Raw genomic sequence first — 26,030 nt, forward strand, 5'->3', positions numbered from 1 at the left:
ATCAACCAGACTGGTCGCAGGTAAGACTGGGCTGCTTACTGCTTCTAATGCGTCTTCTGGTCGATACTCTAGCAAAGCTTTTCCAGGTGTCAGCCACGTGTCCAGGGATCACTTGCCACGTCATCAATGCTAATTTTTTGGATAACAAGAACTCATACACAGGTAAGAACAATCTATTAAACATTATAATCAAATACATTAATTTACTATCGAAAGGATAGATAAATTGTGATTCATAACCTTTAATAAATTTTATTCACCATATTAAGCATCCTTACCAAGCAATTATTATCGATAGGATAATTAATTACTTATATAGATCGAGGAAAAAACACAAAATTTAAATAAATAATTATTTAAATGTTCCTCTTTACTAAACAATTCACATGCTTATTCTTACGACAGGCAAGAAAATAAACAATAATTGTTGACAATATATAATTAGATTCATGCCACAAAAGATTAAATACAAATACAATTATGAATACAATTCATGGATTAATCTTGTACATAAACATATACAAATAGTAAGATATGAAAATAGGAGTGAAATGGTAAAAATTTGGCCAAAAAAGACCCCTCACGCGCCCCCACGCGCCCAAAAAAAAATTTTTAAAAACATTTTAGAAAACGACATTTAGTTTACCAAAAACGACTTGTAGTTTTCCAAAAACGACTTGTCGTTTTCCAAAAACAACTTGTCGTTTGTCACTATAAAAAACGACCCTCACATGCCAAAACGACGTGTCGTTTTCAAAAACGACTTGTCGTTTTCAAAAACGACTTGTTGTTTTTTATACAAAAATTCGACCCCTCACACGTCGTTTGTCGTTTTGCGCTGAAGGAGACTCATGTCCGTACGAACGACATGTCATTTTTTGCCTGACAGAGGCAAAACGACATGTCGTTTTTATCGTCCCTGTCACCCAAATTTGACCCGTGGGTCTGCTTCTCGGGTCTACGCGACCCGGTTCGTGACCCGGTTGGATAGGCCATCTCCGGCCACCAAATCGGACTCCGTTTGAGGGGTTTTGCTCCACGTCTCATCCTCTATCACTTTCCGACCCCCATTTGGATTAAAAAACTCTCAAAACCAACAAACATATATACATTTATCTATGAAAGTTTTTGGAAAAAAATGGGTATCCATTGCCGAAAAACACTCAAAAGATTTCCCAAAATTTTGTCAAAAAATGGTCTGAACCCATTGATGATTAATATACTAATTTTCTACATAGCCCAACAATGATATTCGAAATTTCATGTGAAAAATTAGATTTTGAAAAATTGGGTATATATCAAAATTTCAAGCCCTAAAATCAAATAACCTGGCTCTGATACCAATTGTTAAATTGTAAAACAATATTATGAGCATTAAATCCATAACTCAGATTCAAATCAACATTACATGCTCATACAACAATCCAGGAACACATTTTATTTAGAGCATTGAATTGAATATATAGAGATGAAACATACCTGACATTGAATCTCCAATGTTCATCCTTGAATATCTCACGATCTACACAAAACAATATTAGAAAAAAATGCAAGAGAGAACTTATGGAAAGCAACCCTTACCAAAACCACATACGTTTGTCTTTCCCAACAACACATATGTTCTATATATATGTCTTGTATGCCTTCTTACCCTAAGGGGTATATTGGGCCTATTGGGCTTATGTTATTAGATATGGTGGACAATGGTTTAATGGGGCAACCTATAGTCTTTAGGGTGCTACCATGTGCCTCAATTGCAATTAGATTAATATTAACCATCACATTATGGTCTTTAACTATTCGTAGGCACTCTAGAAAATGATTGTGATAATGGAATTATGTTAGTAATTATATTAGTCCATATAAAATTCTAACAATATATATTCATTTTTTTTTCAAATTAAATCATCTTAAATACAAGTATGAATTCTTACAAAAATAAATAAATACAAGTGTGAATATCAATATCAAATTCAAATCTAAAACAAACAATAAAGCTTCTCGTTATATTTAGGATAATATTTAGCATTATGATACAAAGCTAAGGGGACGGGTGTTCACAGCTCTCTTTTAACTCTTTTTTTTTTCTATATTTTTTAGCAATGTATTTTTGAAAAAAACTATTATAACTATATATAAAAATGTATATTGGCCCCTATATAAGTAAAGAAAAAATTATACATTTATATTTTGTATATATATATACCAGTATAATTTTTATTAAAAAAAATTTTGGCCTCTCTATAATTTAGTCATGACTTTGTCACTTGTTCTCCTACATCAATACTATATATATGCAATATTATTTGAATGTAAAGGTTTTTTTTCTTGAAAATATGGATGTAAAAGTTAATAAAATTATATAAATATACAACAAATATAAAAGAATTGAGTTTTAAACAAATAAACATTAAAAAAAATTGATTGTAATCCTTTTTAATAAATATTTATTAAAAACTATATACTTTTCATATATACATGTAAATTTCACCACCTTTAACTTTTATTTCACGATTATATTAACAGAGGTCTCTAATTTTTTTATTTGAAATTATCACTTAGGTTCCCAAACATATTAAATGTATCTTACATAAGTTTTATTTGCTGGGAAAATAGTTTTCAGAATGTGGATCAGAAAATGATTTATAATCTAATTATTTTTCATTGGATCATAAATTGTTTTCTCCTGCGTATTCTGAAAATCATTTGCCAATTAAAAGGACTTATGTGAGACATATTTGGTGAGTTTGTGGACCTAAGTGATATAAAATGAAGTTTGGAAACCTAAATAATATTTTTTTTAAATATTGAAACCTTTATTAATATAAACCCTTTATTTTCTCTTTCATTATTTTTCTCCCATCAATTTGTATATTTTCAATTTCTCTAGTTATGGTTCACTATTTTATCACTCCAAAAATAACCATCAAATCAAATAAAAACACACTATTATAATTTTAAAATTATTATTTTCAAAATAAAAATATAAATATTTTTTGCTAAAAAAAGAATGATTATTTTATAATTTTAATCAAAGATAAAAAAAAATAGTTTATATCATTTTGGTTAGTGTATTTTAACATAATTTTATAATACACTCTTTATTATAAAACATATATTTTTAGCCCTAATGTTTTTCAAATAGTTAAAAATAGTCTTTTGAATCAAAATTTTGTCAATTTTTTTTTTTTTTTATATATAACTCTATAGCGTCAGAAAAGTATTTTGATTTAATTCAAATTTATTATACAATTATATAAAACAAATATTCCATCGTGAAATTAAGCTTTAACCAAAAATAATATAAACCTATAAAAAAAGTGATTCCATCCATTTACCCACAACTCCCACTAGCTTTGTCAAGAAAAAAAAGAAAAATTAGCCGTAGTACATGAGCAACCCCGCGGTGTCTTCTGTCGTAGCTGATGGAGGATCCAAACGCTCCACACGGTCCATTGCGCCGCCACGTCCCTCAACTTTCAACTAGGACCATTCGCCTTCTTCAATTTTCTCTCAGACATTTTATCGAACACTTCATATTCACCTCTCAAGATCGATTTCTTCCCAATGCGACGGTAAAAGTTTCGATCTTTTCTTCACTTAGAATTGCTTTATTCTAGTTCGAATAAATCCCAATTTGCTCAATAATGCTATCCCTTAAACTGAAGCATCTCGCCAAAAACAAGGCTAGTTCTGTCTCAAAAACCCAGCTTTCTGTAATCCTCAACACCATTACCAATCCAATTTCTCCTTCTTCTTCTTCTTCTTCTTCTCCTCCCCCTTATGGCGGCAACGGTACTGGTTCTGCAATCTCAACTCCATGGCTAGCTTCAAGATCAACTACAACCTCTCAAGTAAGCAATGACGCTAACAGTTACTATAGTCGATTGTCGAAGGACCCCGTAGTGGTATCCCTCAAGGAATGGTTTAAGACTAGGCACAACAACGCCCTTTTCTATGAGATCTTCAAAATCATCGGCAGCAATCGAAACGAGGGCGACGACGTGTCGTTTCGCGTCACCGATTTGGCTCTCTCTAACTTAGGGATCCGCCTCAACGAGGCGTTTGTGCTTGATGTTCTAAATTATGGGAAATACAAGGACGTACTCTCCTGTCTCAAGTTCTTCGATTGGGCTGGACGCCAACCTGGGTTTCTGCATACCCGTGCCACGTTCCATGCCATTTTCGGTATTCTCTCTAGGGCCAAGCTTTTTTCTCTTATGCTGGATTTTCTCGATAGCTATGTCAAGCAACGATACGTTCATAGGGTTCGGTTTCATAATACTTTGGTCATGGGTTATGCTGTTGCTGGAAAGCCTCAAGTTGCACTCCAACTGTTTGGTAGAATGCGCTTTCAGGGACTCGACTTGGATGCCTTTGGTTACCACGTCCTTTTGAATGCTTTGGTGGAGATGGAATGTTTTGACGCTGTTAAGGTCATTTCTAAGCAGATTCAGATGAGGGGTTTTGAGAGTGAACTTACATGGTCTGTTATGGTGAAAAATTTCTGTAACCAGAAACTCTTCGAAGAAGCTGCAACTTATCTTCGTGGGTTGGTGAGCGATGGACGGCCCTTGAAGGGACATGAGCTTGGTGGACTTGTTACTTCTCTTTGTAAGGATGGTAAGTTTGAGCAGGCGGAAAAGTTGATTGAGGAGTTTAAGGACTCCGAAACTGCCCCCATGAATAGGGCCTATGATGCTTGGGTAATGAATCTTGTTTGGGCTGGTAGACAAGATGAGGCATTGGAGTTTATGAAGAAGCAAAAGTTTTTAGACGGGTATGTTCCCGATTTGTTTAGATATAATTCGTTGATTTGTAGGCTTTTGAGGGAGAACCGGCTCAAGGATGTTTTTGAGTTATTGATGGAAATGAAAGAGAGTCAGCTTTCCCCTGATGATGTCACCATGAATGCTGCATTGTGCTTCTTTTGTAAAGCTGGTATGGTGGATGCCGCAGTTGAATTGTACCATGCGAGGTCAGAGTATGGGCTCACTCTTAATAGCATGGCCTACAATTTTTTGATCAATACTCTGTGCTTAGATGGGAGCACTGATAAAGCATTTAGTGTGTTGCAAGATTCTGCTGAACAAGGTTATTTTCCGGGTAAAAAGGCAATTTCTATTCTAGCAGATGCTTTTTGCAGAGAGGGAAAACTTGATAAGATGAAAGAGTTGCTTCTTATTGCCTTGGAACGAAATGTTAAACCTAGTGCTTCAACTTATGGCAAATTTATATCAGCTTTGTGCGCTTCTAATAGGGTAGAAGATGGCTATTTAATATACGAGGAACTCAATAAGATAAATGAGGTTCCTACAAGGAGTACTTTCTTCGACTTGATACATGGTTTTAATAGATTAGATAAGGGTGATATTGCTGCTAAACTCGTCATTGAAATGCAAGAAAAGGGTTATAAGCCCAGTCGTACGTTGTTCAGGGCTGTTGTTCGTTCCCTTGGCAGGATGAAGGAACCAGAAACTCAATTCATTGAGCTGTTGAAGTTGCAAATGTCTTGCTCCAACCCCAGCTGTACAATATACAACTTTTTCATCGATGGTGCTGGATATGCAAAGAAACCTGAGTTGGCTAGAGGAGTATACGAAATGATGAAGAAGTGTGGGATAGAGCCCAATTTGCAGTCTGACATTATTATGTTACGGAGTTATTTGAAGAGTGAAAAAATTTTAGATGCTGTAAATTTCTTTAATAGTTTGCGCACCAAAAGACTACTTGGAAGAAAATTATACACTATCATGGTCGCTGGTCTCTGCAAAGTGAACAAGATGGATCTCGCGCTTGAGTTTTTGATGGAAATGAAGACGGCTAAAGTGACTCCAAGCATGGAGTGTTACGAGCTTCTTATAAAGTCGTTGTGCTTAGATGGAAGATACGATGCAGTGGTGAATCTTATCGACGATTTAGAGAAAGCTGGTCGTTCTATTACACCGTTCATTGGCAACACGCTTCTGTTGTATTCTTTTCAAAGTCAAGAGCTTTATGAGGCTTGGACTCGTTTGAAAGAGGATCAGGCAGAAAAATCTGATAGCTCAATGCTTAGACTGCTAATTGGTGCATTCTGTGGCCATGTTAGGGTGAGCGAACAGGTAGATCACTTGGAAGAAGTTATTGGAAAATGCTTTACACCTGATGTTTTCACTTACAATATGTTGTTGAGAAGACTATGCTCGATCAATATGGACGGTGCTATTGAGTTGTTCCATAGGATGTGTCAAAATGGTTACGTGCCAAATCGGTTTACTTTCGACATCTTAGTACAAGGTTTTTCCAGACATGGGAGGACCAAAGAAGCTCACAGATGGTTAGAAGAAATGCTTCGCAGAGGATTTACTCCAGCTGAGTCAACAACTAAGTCAATGTAGTGTGATCTGATTTCTGAATGAGTCTCCCCCCCACCCCAGTTTTTGACAAGGGACTAGAAATTGAAAACTAGTGAGATTTATACAAGCTTTTTTTTTTTTTTTTTTTAAATATACCCAAATTTGAGGTGTTGCATTGAGTATTTAGGTTCAATATTTTGTATAAATTCTTTAATCAACGATTTAGAAGATCTAAGGTCTAAGGTAGAATTATTCTCTCACTGTTGCCATTCAATAAAAATACATTGACATGGAAACTCTTCATTGTTGTATATTGCCATAGAAGTATATATGTGGTCATCTAACCACGGTGTGCAAAGCTTTTTTTTTGGGTTAAAAAAACAAAGGGATAAGACAAACCAGCTATGAGAATTTGAGCTAGATGAACCTTGAAGTGATAACCAAATGTACCAACAATAAATGATGTAACCACTTATTATTGAAGTGGTAACTTGGGGGATTTGAACCCCATCACAACATTAAAACATTAAGGGGATGCTTAGCACTTGTGCTCGTAATTCATCTATCTGTTTCGGTTAGTCTAACTGATTCGATCTAATTCAATTATAATTAGATTGGTTGGCGAATGACACTTGGATTAGACTGGACAAGGATTTTCAAAATTCAGTATCTGGATTGGATTAGTTAAGTATTCCAAATTTAGATTGAATTGAATAAGCATGTGCATTTCTGATACTTAGAAAAGATACGCCTACCGTTCCTTGTTTTTGGTTGGGTTGAACTTTGTTTAGCATATTACATTTCTACCTGTAATGTTATCATTATGGGGGGAAGCTGAGTTTTCTTTTATCAATATAGTATCTTATCTATTTATCTGAGCATTACTTTTTAGGGACCAAATGTCACTTCTTCAATTCAATCTTTCTTTTCTCACAATAAAGCATGAAATGAAGGTGTAAAGTTTTAGACAAAATGAAATTCAGTGGATCACTCAATTATTTCCAGCCAACCTCCTATTCCTATATTTTTGTCACAAAACTTACTTTTTCCAATTTTAATTATTGATTGAGTGTGGTAGAGTAGTATAGTATGTAATGTGATAAACAATCAAACTAATTTTTTTTTTCTGTTGTCTGGCCCAACTTTCTCTATCTAATTTTTAGTTTGTTGGTGTGGTCCAGGCTCAACTTGGAGTATAGCCAACATAGATATAAAGTTTAAGGACAGCTCAGCATATGAAAAGACCAAAAGTGTAGACTTAGGGTCCACTTCTTAAGTTGGATTATCACATAGCAACCTACTCAATATGAAGTTTTTTTTCTTCAGGAAATTAGTTTATAAACATCACAAATAAAATTAAAAGAGCTTTGTTATTTGATACTTTAAGTTGTCTAATATTATATAAAGTGTCACCTTATTATTTGTTAGCAATACTTTATAATACTTATTAAATTCAAATAAATAGGACTCAATATTAAATTATACTAATAGTAATATACCACCTACTTATGAAATTGCGCTCCACTACTCTTTAGCAATTCTCCAAATAAAATTACTGTAGGGCCACTGCTACACATAATTATGGACTTCTCTTCTATTAATTCCAACGAATAGTTATAGTGTAACCCATGGCTCATCAGTGGTGCTGTTTGGTTTAGAATAATGAAAATTGAGGAAATTATGAATGAGAGCAGAACAAATATTAATATGAATAAACATTAACGAAAATTGTATTTTTATTTTTGTACAATCTGACATTTGTATAATAATTATATATAAAATGGTATTTTTTTAGAAGAAAAAAAATCATCTCAAATTGAAATCACATAAAAAATAGATTCAATTTCAATAATTTCTTCCTAATTAAACATAACTCTCTATTAAATAACTTTCATACTAGGGACAACATTTGTTATAAGTTATCATTTTTCTAAGTCTACACGCAATAATAATTAAAAAAAATAAATTATTTTAAACAATCATTTTAGTATTTAAAACTGTTATTATCTAGTGTTCAAATTTACAAGTTGACAATAATTTACTAAAACATACACATTCTTTTTAAATTCAAATTATTTTTATTATGTTGTAACATTTTCATACTAATTAATTAAAGAGTAATAATTTATGTCACAAAATTATGTACCAAAATATTTCACACAGTTTCATTTAACAAATTAAATTTATTTCAGGAATTCATTATTTTTAAAAATAGTACCATATCTAGTGTAATATTTTAATACATAATTTATCATTATTCATAATTAAATTTGTTAATTCCAACACTATAAGAAGTAAGTAATACACTAACGTTTGGGTTCTTGTTCTTTTTACTATAGTTTATTTTGTCACTGGTAGTAAATGTCCCAAAAGTTGTGCCAATTGTAATAAAGTATATTAGTTAGGAGAGAATCACGTGAGTTTGAAGATGAATGAATAAAGATGATAATCCTATACTTTATATAGTAACATACTTTGTTTGGTACGTAAATCTCAACTGAAGGAGCCGCATACACCCGGCGGATGCCTGGCCTGGACCTTGTGAAAGATGCAGTTCAACTTAATCAAACTCCAAATCCAGTGGTCTGTCTGACAAACTCAATCAGTTCTCAACTGTCTTACCTAGGAATTCCCGACCTAAGTTAAGACTTTCATCACAATCAACTAAGCTCAACGGTCATGATCTCATCTTGCTCTTAGCCACCACCACTAGCTCATTTACTAAAAAAGAAAGACTTTTTAGTTTAGTTGCTCAATGCTTACTTGGTCATTGTATTTATTAGAATAATTAATAATTACGATTCCAAAATTGAAGTGTAATCTTCTTATACAAATGTTATTACGTAAACGTAAGTATACATTTTCGAACTAATAATAATCTCTTTACAAAAGACAAAACCATATCTTAATCTCTCTCTATATATATATAAATGACCATAATATATGTTGGGGTTGGACCCACTACACTACTTAACACATCTTCATAAGAAAAGAAAATTCAAACACCCAAAATCATCACTTGGTATTTAGTAATGTTGTCATTTTCTAAATTGCACTCAATCAAACCTTTCTTTTTTCTTTTTTTTAACCTATAAATATATAATATTAATAGTTTGTGGAAATGATAACGTGGGTGATGATCAGTACTAAATATTGGAAGAAGTTGGTGAATGAACGAGATGAAGAAAGGAGTGAGAGGTGTGGGGTCCATAATCTGTGGAGGTGGGAATATCATGAACTCTCTCTCTCAGACACAGTATAAGAGACCATATTTTTCTTTTATTTTCTTTCTTGAGAAGATGAAACTGGTCACTTTCCCAATGGCCGTCTCTCTCTCTGTTTGTCGTTTCTCTTTCTGATACAAAACCTATATTCTTTTAAGTTTTTACTGAAATGCCCACTTAGACTTTGATGGTACAAATTATTATTATTCTCTCACACTACTCGAAAATATCCCATTTATATAAATATATATATGAATATATAGTCTTATCTTCTGTAAATACAAACCAGTCTGTTGTCGTTTATGGTATATGTGTCTCTTTGCATGGTATATGCTGTAGAATTATAGCCCACTTGTTTAGTTACTCTCTTTCTCTTCTTTTATTTTTTGTCTCTTCGTCCAAGTGTACGTTTCATCTTTATTTTCATGTGATTTTATGGAAACATATTATATATAATAACAAGTTAAGTCTGTGAAAGTATCTTCCCTTTCTCTACTTTTTCTGCATGTACGGTTTCTCTCAACCATGGAGTTTTGGAATATAACATTTGGCTCTAGTTTCTCCTGTAAAAACCTTATGTTTTCCCTTCTAGGTATAAAGATTTAGTAGAAATTTATGTGAGTTTTCTTCCCCATATCGTTGATTTGATTATGCCATGACTCGTGAGCTTGTAATTTTTCTATGACAGTTTCTGATTATGAAAAATGTTTTTTTTTTAATTTTTGCAGTATATAGAGAGGTGGACCACTAAATGCAAAGGTGAAAGACATGGTTAAAAGATGACAATTTTGTAACTTTGTTGTTCCTTACTGGAATAGTAAGAGTAGTTGGAGCTAGCTAGCCTTGAAGCCTTGGCTTTAGGCTTTAGCCCATACTCTATTCTTTTTTTACCCATTTCAAGATGAAAGTCAACAGAAGAAAGTGAACTGTTCATTTACTTCTTGTGACAAAATAGCTTGAGTTCTTTCTTGTGATTCTAGTTATTATTTGTTTAGCTGGAGAAGAGGGAACAGAAAAAAGAAACAACTTTTGAAGTTTTAAAGGAAGAAGAAGAAGAAGATGATGGAAGCATTAAACCAGAAGTCTCTTGAGAGAGTTGTGTCACAGAAGGCTTTGCAGATGGGAAATTCATTTCCATGTCAAATTTGTGTGGTGGGTTTTCTCAGTGGAGTCTGTCTCACCTCTGTGTTTCTTGCTGCTCTTACATCTCTTGGTACTTTTGAGCTTGGTGGGTTTTCATTTTCTGCCATTTCACTGGGGTCTTCAAGCTCAGATATGATCAGTGAGTTAAATTAATTTCCTCTTTTCTGACATATTGATTATGAAATTTCTTCACTTCTTGATCAATTTTTTTTTCCTTCACTTCCAAGTACTATAGTCATTTCCTTCTTTTCCTTCTTATTGTTCTATTCTTTTCTGATTTTATTTTTTTAAAGTTGGGACTTTGCTTAAATTCAAGGGAAAATTAAGAATGGAATGAACTGATTATGCAATGATTAGTGTTTTGGGTTTTTAATTGACCATGGTACTTTATCTTGGTTTTCCCCCTCTTTTCATGAAGTTTGTTTAAAATTTGTCTTAACTCTGAAGTGAGCAATTGAAAAGTAATGACAAGAATGATGAAAAGGTGTATTCAAAGTAAAGTCAAAGCTAGAATAACTAAATTTTCAAAAGGAAAAAAGTTTGTTGTTAAGCTTCTTCAAGACTACATTTAGTTTAGCATTTCAGTTCTCTAATAATCAATATCAAATTCTAAATTTTCTCTTAAGTTACTTCTAATAGAAGCCAATATAGGAACAATTTATATGTTGTACACTATTTCCTTGTAGAAATTAATTTGAAACTCAATCCCAGCTATACAAAATAATTGGTTTGCATTGAATCGGCTAATCATTTACTCTACTTGAGTGGAAAGTTATTGACATTACTGAGATGAATGAACTCATTTACAGACTGTAATTTTGTACCGAAAGCAACAGAGAAAATAACTGATTCAAGGATAAGTGAAGAAAAAATCAATGATGAGAGGGTGTCACAACTCTATTCAGCTTGGAGTTCTTTACTTACTGGCTTGTCATTCGAAAAAAATGAGCTTCTCCTCAAACTTGGACTGAATGAATCTGATGTCCCAAATGCTCCTCACTTGGAGAATTGCAAATTGAAAGCACAGGAAAACGAGCAGCTTGATAAGCGCGATGGGAATGAGAATTTCCCTCCTTGGACAAGTTGGAAGGGGCGGTTGAATTCGTTTCCCTCGGCTGCAACCAATGATCAGTTTAAGAATTTTCAGCATCTGGCTGCATATGAGGGTTCTCATCCTCCTTGGGTATGTTTCTATTGTCTTAAGCCAATAACTCTTTATCAATGTTGAACAATGTGTTGAAATTCTAATATTTGATCTGGGGGTTTGGCAAAGTAACTTTTTTTATAGTCAATTTGTATAATAGCCTCATTCGTTTTGATAATTCTTTGCGAAATGGTCTTCCAAATACACTCGACATCCTGTTTGAAGACCATTTTACAAAAAAACTATCAAAAAAGAAAACTATTTTGCAACATAACATTATGAAAATAGTTTATTGTCACCGATTACTTTATTTGATAAGTTAGCAGCATAAACAAGTATGTGTGTTTGTACTAAATTCAAGCATTTTCTGCTGTAGATAACCGGATCTGATGAAGAGAATTACCCTTTGACTAGAAAAGTGCAAAGAGACCTATGGCTTCATCAGCATCCTTTAAACTGCAGAGACCCTAGTGTGAGATTTCTTGTAGCTGATTGGGAAAGAGAACCCGGGTTCGGTATTGGAGCTCAGCTTGCTGGAATGGCTGGTGTTCTTGCCCTTGCAATCAATGAAAAACGAGTTCTTGTGACCAAGTTCTATAACCGAGCTGACCATGATGGTTGCAAAGGTAGTCTGTCTTAACATATCATGGCAATGAACTAATTTCTTATAATCAAAACTCCAACATTTTCTCTGATATGTTTACTGAATCCACAGGTTCCTCACGCTCCAGCTGGTCTTGCTACTTCTTCCCAGAAACATCCCAAGAATGCCGAGACCACGCGCTTGAGCTTCTAGAGAGTAAACAAGCATGGCAGGAAGGAATTGTAAGAGTAAAACAAAATTATAGCTCTAAGCATATATGGGCTGGACATACTCCGAGGTAAGAAAAATAGGAATTGGTGAAAATAGACTATTTTATAATGTTACTTTGCAAAATGCTCTTCCAGACAGTGTCGAGATCTGTTAAAAGGGTGTCTGAAATATGCATACAAAATCATTTTGGTTGAGTTTACACTAGTGATTTGCAACATATCATGCTTAATATCTTAAGGTTTTGCTAAATGTAGGATATGGGGTGATCCTTGGAGTAATCTGCAGCCAACTACAGAAATAAATGGCAGTTTAATTGCTTATCATCACAAAATGGATCGAAGATGGTGGAGAGCACAGGTGAGAGTTTTGTGTAATGAAGCAAGGCAAGGGAACTTCTAGCCATGATTTATGTTAAAATACCATTTGATAAGTTCACATTTTTATTGCATCAGGCAGTACGCTATCTAATGAGATTTCAAAGCGAGTACACATGTGGCTTACTCAACGATGCTCGCCATGCAGCATTCGGAAAGGAAGCTGCTACTATGGTTCTTAAAAGTTTTGCTGGAGAGTGGCCTAAGGTTGGAAATTCTAGTCTTTGTCCTCGGTTTTGCAAATAAACAATCATTAGAAGTTGGTGCCTTAGTTTCTTTCTTGTGATGGATGGAAATAATTGGTCTCAATTCATATCCAGAGAGTTTGTGACTGATTTTCCAAATTAACCCACCAAATTAACTAGTCTGCTCATAAAGGACCACAAAAAATTAGATATCCAATTCATATTGGATTTGATTGAATCGGAAATTTTGAAATCCAATATAACCGATCCATTTATATATTTATGCATACATTCAATTAATAGTTATTTTGGATTTAGAGTTTATGGACTTGTGTAACTAATTTTTATGTTGGATTTTTGTAATTGTTCTCGATAGATGGTCTAAAGGGCTAGTTATGTCGTTCAATTAATGTTGAGCTAGTATAATTATGTTGTCTAAGATGTGTCTAATTTATTATTTACACAATGGTATTGGCCTAACCTATTATAAAGTCTAAATCATTTATATAAAATTAGGTCTCGACACCTTAATTATTAGATTTTAAGTTTTAAAATTGACACAAACGATCCAATGGATAATTGGATTGGATTGGATTGGATTGGTTTGGTTTGTAAAGTCCAGCATTCAATTACTAATTGGATCGGATAAGCTACGAATAAAACCTTTATATTTCAAACAACTAGCACCTTATTCCAATTCAGTCCTTTTGTACAGCAACCAAGATGCTAATCTTGAGATCTTTGTTTTGCAGGATGTTAGGAAATACAAAAGATCTGATATTGAGGAGTTTGTATGGTCAAACCATAAGCCTTGGATACCTCGGCCATTGCTGAGCATGCATGTGAGAATGGGAGACAAAGCATGCGAAATGAAGGTTGTTGAATTCGAAGAATACATGAGTCTAGCCGACCGCATCAGAAGGCGCTTCCCACACCTCAACAGTGTCTGGATCTCCACCGAAATGCAGGTACGTAGTTGGTTCAAACTTATTTACTTTAGCATTGTTTCAAGCTAGCTTAGCAGTACTAAAACAAGTTTGATTACAGGAAGTTATTGACAAGTCCAAAGGATACTCTCACTGGAACTTCTACTACACCAATGTGAGAAGACAAGTTGGGAACATGTCCATGGCCGCTTATGAAGCGAGTCTCGGTAGGGAAACTAGCACAAATTACCCCGTTGTCAACTTCTTGATGGCGATCGAAGCTGACTTTTTCATTGGGGCGCTTGGTTCCACTTGGTGCTTTCTCATAGATGGAATGAGGAACACTGGGGGAAAAGTCATGGCTGGATACTTGAGTGTCAACAAGGATAGGTTTTGGTAAAGATTGAAATGAGAAGAATAGGTAGGTATGTAAATTTGAGTAGTAATTCTACCATAACCATTTGCCCATCAGCTTTAGTCCAATCCAATCACATTCTGTTATAGAGTAATACAATATCAAAAATATGGTGCTCAACATCTCTATTCTGAGGGCCAACTGATTTGTTGTCCATGTTGAGTTGCTGAAAGGGTGAAGTGTTTGTACATATCATTAATGTATAAATAATCATAATTGGAAGTGATGATAAATATGAAAAATCTCTTATCTTATTCCTACTTATTACTTGTCTGTTGATGTTATGGTTGACTACTTGGAACCTGTTCTTCTTCATCTGCAGAGAGCAGAAAGAAAAAACCTCAACTAGGGGAATTCTTATGTAAAATGTCTAATTCTTTATAATATAGAGAAAATTTTATTAAATAGTATTTCTTTATATGTAGTGAAATACTATTTATCAAGCTATAAATATTTTATTATTTTTTTATAAACTTTTGTATATATATGTGTGTGATATTATTATATTTAATTATTTCTTAAAATGAATAAAATATTTTTAAAATATATAATATTTAAATAATATAGAGAAACTGATATATGGTATAATAATGTAAAAGTTTGAGGTAAATTATAAAAAAAATATGTTTTGGTGGTGTATTTTGTAATATACTTTCTTTATAATATTTAGCTAAATTTATAATAGTTATGCATAAACTCCAATTAATTCATATCTATATTTATATAACATTTACATATCATTTATATAATATTTTAATATTATTATTTTTCTCTTTTTCTCTCCCATTTAGTATATATATATATATTTAATTATTTTAATTAATAAAATATGTTTGAAGATATAATATTTAAATGATGTAGAGAAATATATAAAGAAACTGATATATGTTATAATGTAAAACTTAAAGGTAAAATATAAAAATGTGTATTTTAAAAATATATTTTAAAAAATGGAGTAAAGTCTGTTATAAATGCTCCTTTGAAATTACTCGAACTAGTATAGGTGATACAATGTTATAGACAATGATTCTATAATTAAACTATAATTAAACTGTATCATGTTATTATTTTTGGGTCCATAAATATGTGGACAGTTCTGACACAGAATAAATGTCCGTTAATGATATATTTTTTTAAAATGAATCGAAGAGGTTGATATGCAATAAAGTACACTCATTTTATTTACACCTTTAAAATAAAAATAGAGATGCATATGTCGACCAAACTGATCTTATTAAATAAAAATGTTTGCTTGACAATTTTAAGGTTTAAGGTTTTCTTTATAGTTTTGTTAGAATGAAGACATTGGAATGTGGACAAACTTTTGTTTTTTAAGGGAATTTTACAATTTAATATTTTATATATAAACGGCGTGTAGAAACGATAATTTTTTTTTATTAAAAAACGACAATTTCTTTGATAAACGACATTAATTGGAAAAACTGACATAAAATAAGAAAAACGACTATTTTGTTGAAAAACGACAAGTTTATTGAAAAACCACATAAAATGGTCAAACGACAATTTTTAGTAAAACAACATTTTTGTTGAAAAACGTAAAATGATCAAACCACATTAAATAGAAAAAACGACAAGTTTTTTATAAAGACAATGTTTAGTAAAACGACAATATATTTAGAAAAGCTACCATTTTTAACAACGATATTGCTTTCAAACGACAATTTTTTTAGTAAAACGATACTAAGTAATACAATGACAATTTTTTTAATAAAAACGACAAATTTTAAAACTCAACATTAAGCTATATAATAAACAACCATTTTCCTATAAAAACGACAACTTTCTTTTCAAGAGGATGTGATGCCATTTAATATCATCAATTTTGATGGAATCTAATTTAATTTCTGTTGATTTTTTTCCTTTTCTTTAAAATCAATCTGGAATAATTATAATATATTTTTTTCTTTATTTTTTTGAAAAATAGCAATTAATATGTAGCTTTTATAGTCGGCAGTAATTAACATATGAATAATTAGTCCATTTACCTTTCCTTTTCGTTAGTATGTTTTTGTCCTTTTATTTTTGACATTAATGCCTCCTAAATGGTAAAATTAATCTACTTTTACTCTCTAACTAGTTCTTTTAATATGAATTTACTTAAAAACTTTTATCTATTGTCAATTATTACCTAAATTAATAATATTGTTTCATTTTTATTCTTAAATTTGAATTTTCTTATTAATTTAATTTTTTAATCTTTATTTAAATATTAAGATTATTTATTTTTCACTCCTAAACACATGGTATTAGAAAAATATATAAAATTAGTTAAGTGAATATCTATTAACTTATGTTACAATATATAACTGAGTAAAATTGATTCAAAATATAAAACACATTAAATTAATTATAATTTTATTAGCCATCATAAATGTAAATAACTTATCTTAAAAAATTAAATTAATAAATGACCAAATAAAAAATATAAAAATTTATAAATCTACTTTTTTATATGTTAATAACTCATAATTAATGTATACATTTGTTTTGAAAAAAAAAGTATTTTAACAAACTTACATTTAATTTTATTAATAAATAAATAACAAAGCTATATAAATTTAGAATTTTTTTTAGTTTTTTCAAAATCAATACTCCCCTTTTTTTCTTGTAGCTAATAGATACATTAAGAACATTATAAAAAAAAATTGTCTTTATTAAACTTTTTCTAACTATTTAATAAATTATATAATCCAACAAAAAAATCACAATCAACTTCTATAAATAATAGGTGTGAATAATTTTTGTTTTGTTTTAATTTACGTAATAATTGAATAAAAAAAAGTAATTGTATGGTCAAATTTATAATAAAATTAATAAAATTTTAAGGTAAAATTAAAATAATTTTATCATGTATGTGATATTTGGTTATAGACAAAAAGTTTGGGAGATAAATTTATATTAAGAAAATTAGTTAGGGATAAAAAAATACTAAGTTTGTCGACATTTGTAGATAATATCAAAAGTGAGGGGTCTAATAATTTTCTTAAATATATGAACATTGGGTTGGAATCCATCCAAATTTGTTGATATATGAAATAGCAGCACCTTACATCCAAATTTGTTCATATATTTGTTGAATTCGTTTTCCTTGTTAATTTTCGTCAACTTTTTTAATTAAAGAATATAACAAATAATCATTCAAAGTTTATAATTTCAATAACTGTTTTGTTGTAGAATTAAGAAGTAGTCCCTAATTCATTTGTCAAATAATAATAATAATAATAATAAGTAGCCCCCAATTAAAACTAATCAACAAATAGACCTGGAGACTTAAATAAAGTATGTACTTAGTACTAAAACATTGGTTAATGTTTTTATAATTAATATGTAGTAAGGACACCAATATTAATAGAAAGAATAAGTTGTAACTTGTAACTAAAATTTGAAAACTTTCTTTTACTAAAGTGTATATAGTTAAGGGAACATCTCATTCAATAGTGGCAACAATAATCTTCAAATTATATATTTTGAAGATTAATTAATAACTTTGATTAACACTACTAATCAAGAGTGATTAGTAATATAAAAAATGGGTTATTGGTAAAAGGAGATTATAAATAGAGTGCATATATAAAGTTAAAACTCGTTATATTAATAATATGGAACCGTCAAAATTTATAATTTAATCGTGTTATTATTTTATGTATAAATTATTAATTTATACATGAAGTCTGTCATTCTATATATTAATATGTCCTAGCGCTTACAAAATTTCTACTATCTAAATATATCATTTTGCTTTATCATCTATCATTCTATCATTTATTTGGATTTCTACTCCATGAACATTACAAGCAAGAATTAAATGTATCACAATCTCTAAAACTAAATACAATGTCATGTGGTAATTTATATTTTCATAATTAAGAGATTATTGATTTATATATTAAGTGAGATTTACGGATTAATAAGAGAAAATTATTATCTTATAAATTTTACGAATGATTAATTTATCAGATTGGTCGAACTGAACAAAAATATAATTTAATAAAATTTATTAATTTATCGAGTTTCTACTGCATATAGAGAGTTTATACTGCATATAGAGCCAACCCTTTTATTTATCAAAGAAAGTGTTACATAACAGGTGAAAATATGTAGCTGGTGGAAGAAAGAAACACCATTGTCAACTTCTTGATGACGATCGAAGCTGACTTTTTCATTGGGGCACTTGGTTCCATAATGGGGAAAAAGTCATGGTTGGATACTAGAGTGTCAACAAGGATAGGTTTTAGTAAAGATTCAAAAGAGTAGGTATGTAAATTTGAGTAGTGATATTCTTACACCATAGCCATTTAGTCCAATCACATTCTGATATACAATCAATAGTACAATATCAAAAAATATGGTGCTCTAACATCTATTATGAAGGCCAACTGGTTTGTTGTCCATGTTGAGTTGAGTTGCTGAAATGGTGAAACTGTTTTGTAAATATGAAAAATCTCTTATCTTCTTCCTACTTATATCTGTGTCTGTTGATGTTATGGTTGACTGCTTGAAACCTGTTCTTCATACTGGCTTATTTCGAAAGAAAACCCTCAACAAGACTCAAAAAAAAAAAGCAGTGAACTAGCTCAACACGGATAAGATATTTACATGTATCATTACTAAAAAAAGTATAGTGGAAGAAATATACCAGTCAAGAAGTAATGGCCTACATTCACTTGTTTTCAGACAATTTAGAGCCGTAACACTAGTACATGTACTTGACATCTTTATGTTTATGTCTAGTCCCTACTATTAAACATTATCAAAACATGAGAGTAATTCCAAAACTGTCAATTCTTTAATTATTTCTTAATAAACAACGGTAGAGGTGGCTTCAGCAAAGTAAAGCAGCAAAATCAAAGTTTTCAATAAGATTCACAATCTACCAATGTGTGGACCAGAGGTCCACTTGACCTGAGAGAGCATAAAAGCCATACACTACAAGACACATAAGCCAAAGCTCTTGATAGTATGAAATGAACTGAATCTTTGTGCTGATCTTTTAATCATTTTTTTTCCAATCTTTGTCGTTTACTTATCTATGTCTTGTTTTAAGAATGATTAGAAGGCAATCTTTTCTGCAACACGACAATTCTATCGATTTTTGTTTGGAAACTAATGGCAGTATCCGGCTCTAATATTATAACGTAAAATCTCATGAAAGAATAAGAGGAAATAAAAAAGGGAAAGGATGAAAGTGACCAACTTTGGCTCAGAAAATAACAAACTGGGGAGAATGCCAATCACAAAAATGAAAAAACTTTAGATACAATGATTCGTGTTGAAAGAAAAAAATCAGGACGCAATAAGCTATTAATAAAAGAGGAGGAGCCTGTTCCTCTCAAATTTCACATCACATAACAATTCAACAAAATAAGATAACCCTTTTCCGAATGAACACCAACTGATCGATCACCAAAGAGATTTTCTTTCTTTCTTTCTTTCTTTCCTGTAAATCCTCCAACACAAACTCAGAGGGAAGAATATAAAGTCAGATGTGGACAAAGAATATGCTTTTTTTTTACCTCCTTTTTCTGTTGTCAGCTCTTCAAATTGGGTATTTGGTAAAGTAACAAATTTTAAGTCTTTAATGGCAATTACTCTTCCACATCCTCACTCACCTGCTGTTGTCCTTGTCCCCCATCAGCAGCTCTGGCTGCTGTGTGTTTTTTATGCTTCTTGCTCTTGGCCTTCTTGGCCTTCATCCGGCGTTTCTTCTCATTGGCATCAATCCAAGTATAATCTGATGGTATGTGGAAAGGGTCGACTTCATCTTTAAACCGATGGCTTTCGCCATCGCTTGATTGCCCACCTCGGCTTCCTCTCATCCATGAAATCCATGAAGAAGATGCTTCTGATTCTTTCGATTTGGCATCCTGAAAATGTGCTGGACTGGAGAGAGGTGTTGAGAACTCCTCCATTGGCTGTAGCTCCTCAAATTTTGTAAAAGTGACTAGGACTCTTATGGTCGGCACAATAGGAATGGCAACCTAAGGCAGGGGAAAGACAGTCATGATCAACGCTCAAATAGAGAACAAATAAAGCACATTTGTTCTCGAGAGAACTAATTGACAGTATGAAATACTAAAAATCATGTCTTTATATACAATCAAGAGATTAATAAACCATGTCTCAAGTAATTGAAAATCAGTCCCTGAAACATTATCTATACTAGGGGAGCTCATTGTCATAAAAAATTCTTAGCACTTTCACGATGTGTAACAGAAGATACAAAAATCAAAAGACCAAATGAAATTTACAATCATGCAAGTGACAGAAAATTTGTCAATAATTCTTTCAGCCATTTTCAAAGTACTGGAACTGCATGCCCAACACCTAAAAGCTACAAGTAACACGAACTAACCAAAAAAAAATTAAAAACAACACTAAAAACTAATTAAAAAAACGCCGGGTTATATTTGCTTGAAATAAAGTAATGAATTCACAGAAAATGAAAATGACTTCAAGATTGTTCTTCTAATTCTAAGTTCAGCATAAAACTATTAGAATGCTTAACTGACACTTCAATATTTAAGTTTCGATTTCTCTACAAACAAGATCTATTTATGGTAATGAAATGAGTATCGAGAATTGGAACTGAGTGAAGCAACCAGTAAGGAGCAGCAGCATCCATGAAAGTGCGTACAGAGTTAACAAAAAGCAAAATATTTAGTTACCTTAACAGGAAAAGTGCCGAGTGGAAGTTTGGTAGTCAGAAGCTCCCTTAGTCTTCTAACAGCCTTGACTTTGTTAGCTAAAATGTCTAATAAAGGCAGAAGCTCATCTGTCTTTAAAGGGAAATCAGGAGTTAACCACAATACAGGTCTTAAACCCTTCTTGTACTCACTCTCATGCTTAGTTTCACCAGGCACTCCTTTCTTCTTCTTCTTTCTGCTGTTTTTTTCCTTTCCCTTCTTGGCATCCCCCGAATCCTCCCTATATGATTCAGATGTCGGTTTTTGATGATCAAGTGACTTCTGGTTGCTACCTTCTGGAGCTAACTTTGAGATCTTCTTCAAATTCTTCGGATCTTCAGAATCATCACCATTAGCCTTGCCACCTTTTTTATTCCAACCAAACCAACTCTTCTTCTCCTTAGAAGTACCATTAGACTCACCATTTTCATAGGCACCTCCTGAACCATTTTCTTGGCCATCAGAAGCCCCATGTTCTTCATCCTCACAAATACCATCAGGGTTCCCCATACGAAGTGCAGAATCAAGCTGCATTCTTTCCTCTGCTGTCAATACATCTTCATACTCATCATTATCGCCACCATTGGCTGTCCTTTCTTCGTCATCCACGGCAAAGAGCTCCTCATCAGTCATAGCACCTGGAACCCTTCTTGATTTCACACTAACCATAACATGAAGCATATCATAAACTTTAGCCTTCCAGCTTCCAACCATCTCAGTCCTCTCCTGTCTCCTCCAGTTTAGATGGGGAATAAGCTCAGCCTGAGTTACATCAATCCCAGGCCTATACATATTTGTCTGTGACATCAAGGCCACTTCATGGGCAACTTCTTGTTCTGTTGGTTGGGCACCAGCTCCTTCCAAAGCATTAGTAATTTCCTTTTCTTTGTGGGCAAGAACAATTAAAGTACCAGGTGCCAAATTCACATTGTTATCTTCCGAAGTGTAGCCTTCTCCAAGAAACAGAAACGTTTGATCAGACCTTTGAATGCGAAATCCATCAAACCCAGCAAGGGTCATATCAGCACGGAGATTAGAACCCCGCTTCCAGATGCGATAAGTATCAGAAGGCGCAATGCGGCCAATAAAAGGAATAACTGAGCTCTCAAAATGAAACGTTATCTCCATGTAAAAATCGCGAATTCGTGCTGCAGATGCCACAATACGGGGAAGTCTGCGACACCATTTGGCCCAAGCAAGAGGTTGGTAGTGCCGAGCAATAGTCATAGCAATTGCTTCCTCTCTTGTGCATACCGCTTCTTGGAGAGCACTCCAACCATTCTCATTCTGAAGACTCCAATCTGCACCAGCAGCCATTAGTATCTCAGCCGAAACTGGATCCCTGAGACGTACGGCAAGATGCAGAGGAGTCTCACGGCCAGGAACATCACGTCGGTCAATGACAGCTGAAACAGAATCAGCTCGAATCTCTGCCTCAAGAGATTCATCTTCAGTGTTGACCTCACCGGCCTTGGCAAGCTGAGGCAGAGCACAGATAATGCGCTTGAGAGTGGCATAGTCTCGCCGAGCTACAGCTAAATGAACTGGACTATGAGCATACTTGGATAAATCTTCCATTGATTCTGCTTAATTTTATATATTTCTTCGTTTCTAAGCCAGAAAAGTCACTTCCATCTTCTATGAAAATCAAGATGTTGAACTCAAATTGGAAAAGTTTTTACTCTATCTTCAGCTACACACTAGCAAGAACCAGAAATAACTTACAGGGTTTGAGACCAATGCCAAAATTTTGGATTTTTAAAACTGTCTAAGCCCTGGAAATTACCTATAAAAGAATTTAGCGCCAACCCATAAAAGCATTCAGTTCAAATTCAAACTACAACAAGAACCCTTCACGATTGTCAAAGCTTCAAACTATTCTGCTGCTCAATCACTGACACCCACTTCCGCCACCTGACCCTAAGCTCCATCACAAGTAGTTGAGTTACTACAGAACTTCAAAGCTGCAAAACAAAAAAGAAAACCGAGTTCAAACAGCACCATTAAAAGGAGAGCCACGAACTTCACTCAGCTGAAACCCAAAGAAACAACCTTTCCACACCAAAAATTTCTATTTAGTTCCAAATCCAACAACTTTCCCCCAAAAAAATATAAAATCCAGGATCTAAAATAAAAATCCAAGTAACCGATTCCCTTATCTAACTGTATTTTTCACGCATTGCTCTAACACTTACAACCCCCCAACAAAAAAGACTTGACAATTTCACTATCTTCACCGCCCCCACCCAGCAACCCAAAAAAAGAAAAAGAAAAATCTCTCCTTTTCTCCGTGACAAGAACACACACAAACACAATAAAAAAAATGAAGAGAGCGACCAAGTACCTGAACATCAACAAGAAAACAAATTGGGGTTCGAAAAGCCCTCTCTTTCTCTCCCTCTGATTCTTTAGAATCTTAGGTTTAAGCTCAAAATTGAGCTTTGGCAGAGAAGAGAGAGAAAGAGAGGGGTGAACAATCGAATGGTGGTATGAGTTATCTGAGATGGGATCTAACGGCCAGGATCTTCTTCTTCTTCTTCTTTCTTTCTTTCTTTCTTTGTTTCTTTCTTCTTTTTTGAATGTTTGACGGCTCAGGTTGAAAAGAAGTGATCTAACTCGTTCCCACGACTCAGTGATCCCAACTCAGATCTTCTTTCTCTCTCTTAAAAAAAAAAGAAAAAAACTAAACTCTATCTCTCTGCATTTTGCACTAACTGGGTACAGTCCTTTCCTTTTTGCTTTTTTCCTCTGCCCTCCTCTGTTGCCAATTTGGACTTGAATTTACAAAAATACCCTCCGTTTTTTTCATGTATTACTTTTCTTGCCATATTTTACAGTTATTTTTTCAGTTAAGCTCTTCCTCACCTCAGTCTCTTCAACCCCTATCCGTACACTTCTTCCTTGCTCTAACTTAGTTAGTTGTTCTTACTATTATCCAATTTGCTTACGTCATAAATAAAAATTATCAACATAAATGAAGAAAATATAAGTTTTTTTTAAAAAAAAAAAAAAAAGAAATTATGTAAAACTGTTATATAGGACTTGGAAAAGTAGTTAAAAGGGTTTTAGATTTGATGGGAAATTTATATAGATATTTAGAGTTTATTATTTATTTGTTTAGAGATATTTGGGGTTACCACCGACAGTTTTGTTTTTTAATTTATTGTGTATATTTATATTTGATGAGAGATTTGCATATACTTGAGATATTATGACAACAAGCCACCTAAGATTCACGTGAGATCTAATTAGTTTCCATGTACTTTTAATAAAATTCCCATGTGGATTATCATCTTCTACATCTCATTTTTCACTCTATTTATTAATATTATTAATAAATTTGTTATTTATAACACTTTGTGTATGTTTTCACTTATATTTTGATTCCCATTTCCGTTATCTTTAACATAATTAATGGTATTATGAACCATTTGTAGTAGACATGTGGTAAAATTCAAGGAAAAACAAAATATGAAAGGTATAAAATCAAGCTTATAAAAATTAATATGGAAAAAAGGGCTTATCATTTTATTTTATTTTTAGCAATTGGATCCAATTATTGCCTCAACTGCAGACATGTCAAAAAAAATCACATGTGTCTACAACACAAATAAGAACAAAACAATTTTCCTCTTTTTGCTTCTTATTATTCTTTATACTCTAAATCTAATTATATTATACTCATCTCAATAGCTTTCCATTTCCTTTTCTCTATGGGAAAGTTAAGCATCCTGATCTATCATCATTCCATCTATTATATATTATAATTTTTCCCAATTTTTTTGTATTTTTATAAGGGGTTTGTGGGCCATGATTGAGGCCCATATGATTTCAATGCTCGTGGGCTTAATCTTCTTTATGCTTCTCAACTACCACTATACACCTATGTTGGAAGGAATTTGTCACTTTTTTTTCTTCTTTTTAATTTCTCTATTAAACCAGCCATTAAAATGGTCCCCCTTTCCCATGTGGCTGTGATTCAATTTTTTTTTTCTTCTTTCTTTTTGGTGTTTTGCTTTCTCAAGTGATATCCTACACAACACACCATGTCATGAATATAAGGGGAAAATTTGGGAACTTGGCTTTACTTGTTTAATGTTTGGAAGATGGCTAGAAAGATAATTATTTGAAAAGCAATTTCTAGTACAAAGTCACTATCTAAAATTAGTTGCCTTACCATCAAGATTTGATATGTGATATTAAATCATGACAGCTACCCTTGTACGTTTGGTAACAAACTATAATTGTTGTTTAGTTAAAAATAAATAAAAAATTAATTGTAAAGTTATCTGATTATGTTCTTTAAAGGGACGCAATTAGAGGAGACAATCAAGGTTTCTTTGGATTCCAACTTCAGTTTCAATTATACTTTCCTCCTGTTGAAATTTTACTTCTAGGGTTGAAAAAAAAATCCAAAACATTTTTTTCTTTTTCCTTTTTTTTTTTTTTTTTTGATTCAAACAATAAGTGTGATATATTTTTTTTAGAAAAGGTAAGAATTAAATTTAGTGTAATTTTATAAAATATAGAAAAAAATATAAATATATATATAAAAGAAAAAGATTAAAAAAAATAATCTATCATAAAATTTTAAGAAAATATTTTCTCCATTTTATTAATTTTCTTTTATAATTATTGAGTTCCAAATAAGACACATGATTTTCAACCTAATGGGAAAATAATAATAATAATGATGATGATTTGAGCAAATGTTAAAAATATATATAATTATTTATACAAACAAAAAATATTTATAGACCATG

General features: G+C 32.4%; 3 protein-coding genes across 9 annotated transcripts; 2 read left to right on the forward strand and 1 right to left on the reverse strand.

Moving 5' to 3' along the window:
* Nucleotides 1–3,343: 3,343 nt before the first annotated feature.
* LOC133790671 (pentatricopeptide repeat-containing protein At1g71210, mitochondrial) lies at nucleotides 3,344–6,634 on the forward strand. The gene has a single exon (XM_062228388.1). It carries the CDS (start codon nucleotides 3,648–3,650, stop codon nucleotides 6,378–6,380), a length of 2,733 nt encoding a protein of 910 aa, XP_062084372.1. The 5' UTR covers nucleotides 3,344–3,647; the 3' UTR covers nucleotides 6,381–6,634.
* Nucleotides 6,635–9,542: 2,908 nt separating this feature from the next.
* Nucleotides 9,543–14,827, forward strand: LOC133790672 (uncharacterized). Of its 6 annotated transcripts, none has more exons than XM_062228395.1 (10): nucleotides 9,543–9,560; nucleotides 10,291–10,321; nucleotides 10,558–10,844; nucleotides 11,515–11,888; nucleotides 12,226–12,475; nucleotides 12,565–12,730; nucleotides 12,918–13,020; nucleotides 13,116–13,244; nucleotides 13,975–14,190; nucleotides 14,270–14,827. In XM_062228395.1, the coding sequence occupies exons 3-10, from the start codon at nucleotides 10,622–10,624 to the stop codon at nucleotides 14,546–14,548; spliced, it is 1,740 nt and encodes a 579-aa protein (XP_062084379.1). In that variant the 5' UTR covers nucleotides 9,543–9,560; nucleotides 10,291–10,321; nucleotides 10,558–10,621; the 3' UTR covers nucleotides 14,549–14,827. The 6 variants fall into 6 exon arrangements, with proteins under 6 accessions (XP_062084379.1, XP_062084374.1, XP_062084378.1 ...); XM_062228390.1 differs by lacking the exon at nucleotides 9,543–9,560 and adding an exon at nucleotides 9,609–10,179; XM_062228394.1 differs by lacking the exon at nucleotides 9,543–9,560 and adding an exon at nucleotides 9,609–10,154.
* A 4,965-nt stretch (nucleotides 14,828–19,792) lies between these two features.
* On the reverse strand, nucleotides 19,793–23,986 carry LOC133790674 (uncharacterized). 2 transcript variants are annotated; one of them, XM_062228399.1, is made up of 4 exons: nucleotides 23,612–23,986; nucleotides 23,054–23,231; nucleotides 21,250–22,967; nucleotides 19,793–20,562 (listed from the first exon to the last, which is right to left on the reverse strand). In XM_062228399.1, exons 3-4 carry the CDS (start codon nucleotides 22,843–22,845, stop codon nucleotides 20,170–20,172), a joined length of 1,989 nt encoding a protein of 662 aa, XP_062084383.1. In that variant the 5' UTR covers nucleotides 22,846–22,967; nucleotides 23,054–23,231; nucleotides 23,612–23,986; the 3' UTR covers nucleotides 19,793–20,169. The 2 variants fall into 2 exon arrangements, with proteins under 2 accessions (XP_062084383.1, XP_062084382.1); XM_062228398.1 differs by having other exon boundaries at nucleotides 21,250–23,231.
* Between the last annotated feature and the right edge of the window lie 2,044 nt (nucleotides 23,987–26,030).

The sequence above is a fragment of the Humulus lupulus genome, chromosome 7, assembly GCF_963169125.1.
Source record: "Humulus lupulus chromosome 7, drHumLupu1.1, whole genome shotgun sequence".
Taxonomy (NCBI): domain Eukaryota; kingdom Viridiplantae; phylum Streptophyta; class Magnoliopsida; order Rosales; family Cannabaceae; genus Humulus; species Humulus lupulus.

What these genes read in the sequence shown, in the direction of transcription:
- LOC133790672 (XM_062228395.1), top strand. Translation starts at nt 10,622, where the DNA reads ATGATGGAAGCATTAAACCAGAAGTCTCTTGAGAGAGTTGTGTCACAG. An exon ending in AGGGTTCTCATCCTCCTTGG is followed by an intron (nt 11,889 to 12,225) that starts GTATGTTTCTAT and finishes TTTCTGCTGTAG; the next exon opens with ATAACCGGATCTGATGAAGA. An exon ending in TTGCTGGAGAGTGGCCTAAG is followed by an intron (nt 13,245 to 13,974) that starts GTTGGAAATTCT and finishes TTTGTTTTGCAG; the next exon opens with GATGTTAGGAAATACAAAAG.
- LOC133790674 (XM_062228399.1), bottom strand. Translation starts at nt 22,845, where the DNA reads ATGGAAGATTTATCCAAGTATGCTCATAGTCCAGTTCATTTAGCTGTA. An exon ending in TCGGCACTTTTCCTGTTAAG is followed by an intron (nt 20,563 to 21,249) that starts GTAACTAAATAT and finishes CCCCTGCCTTAG; the next exon opens with GTTGCCATTCCTATTGTGCC.
- LOC133790671 (XM_062228388.1), top strand. Translation starts at nt 3,648, where the DNA reads ATGCTATCCCTTAAACTGAAGCATCTCGCCAAAAACAAGGCTAGTTCT.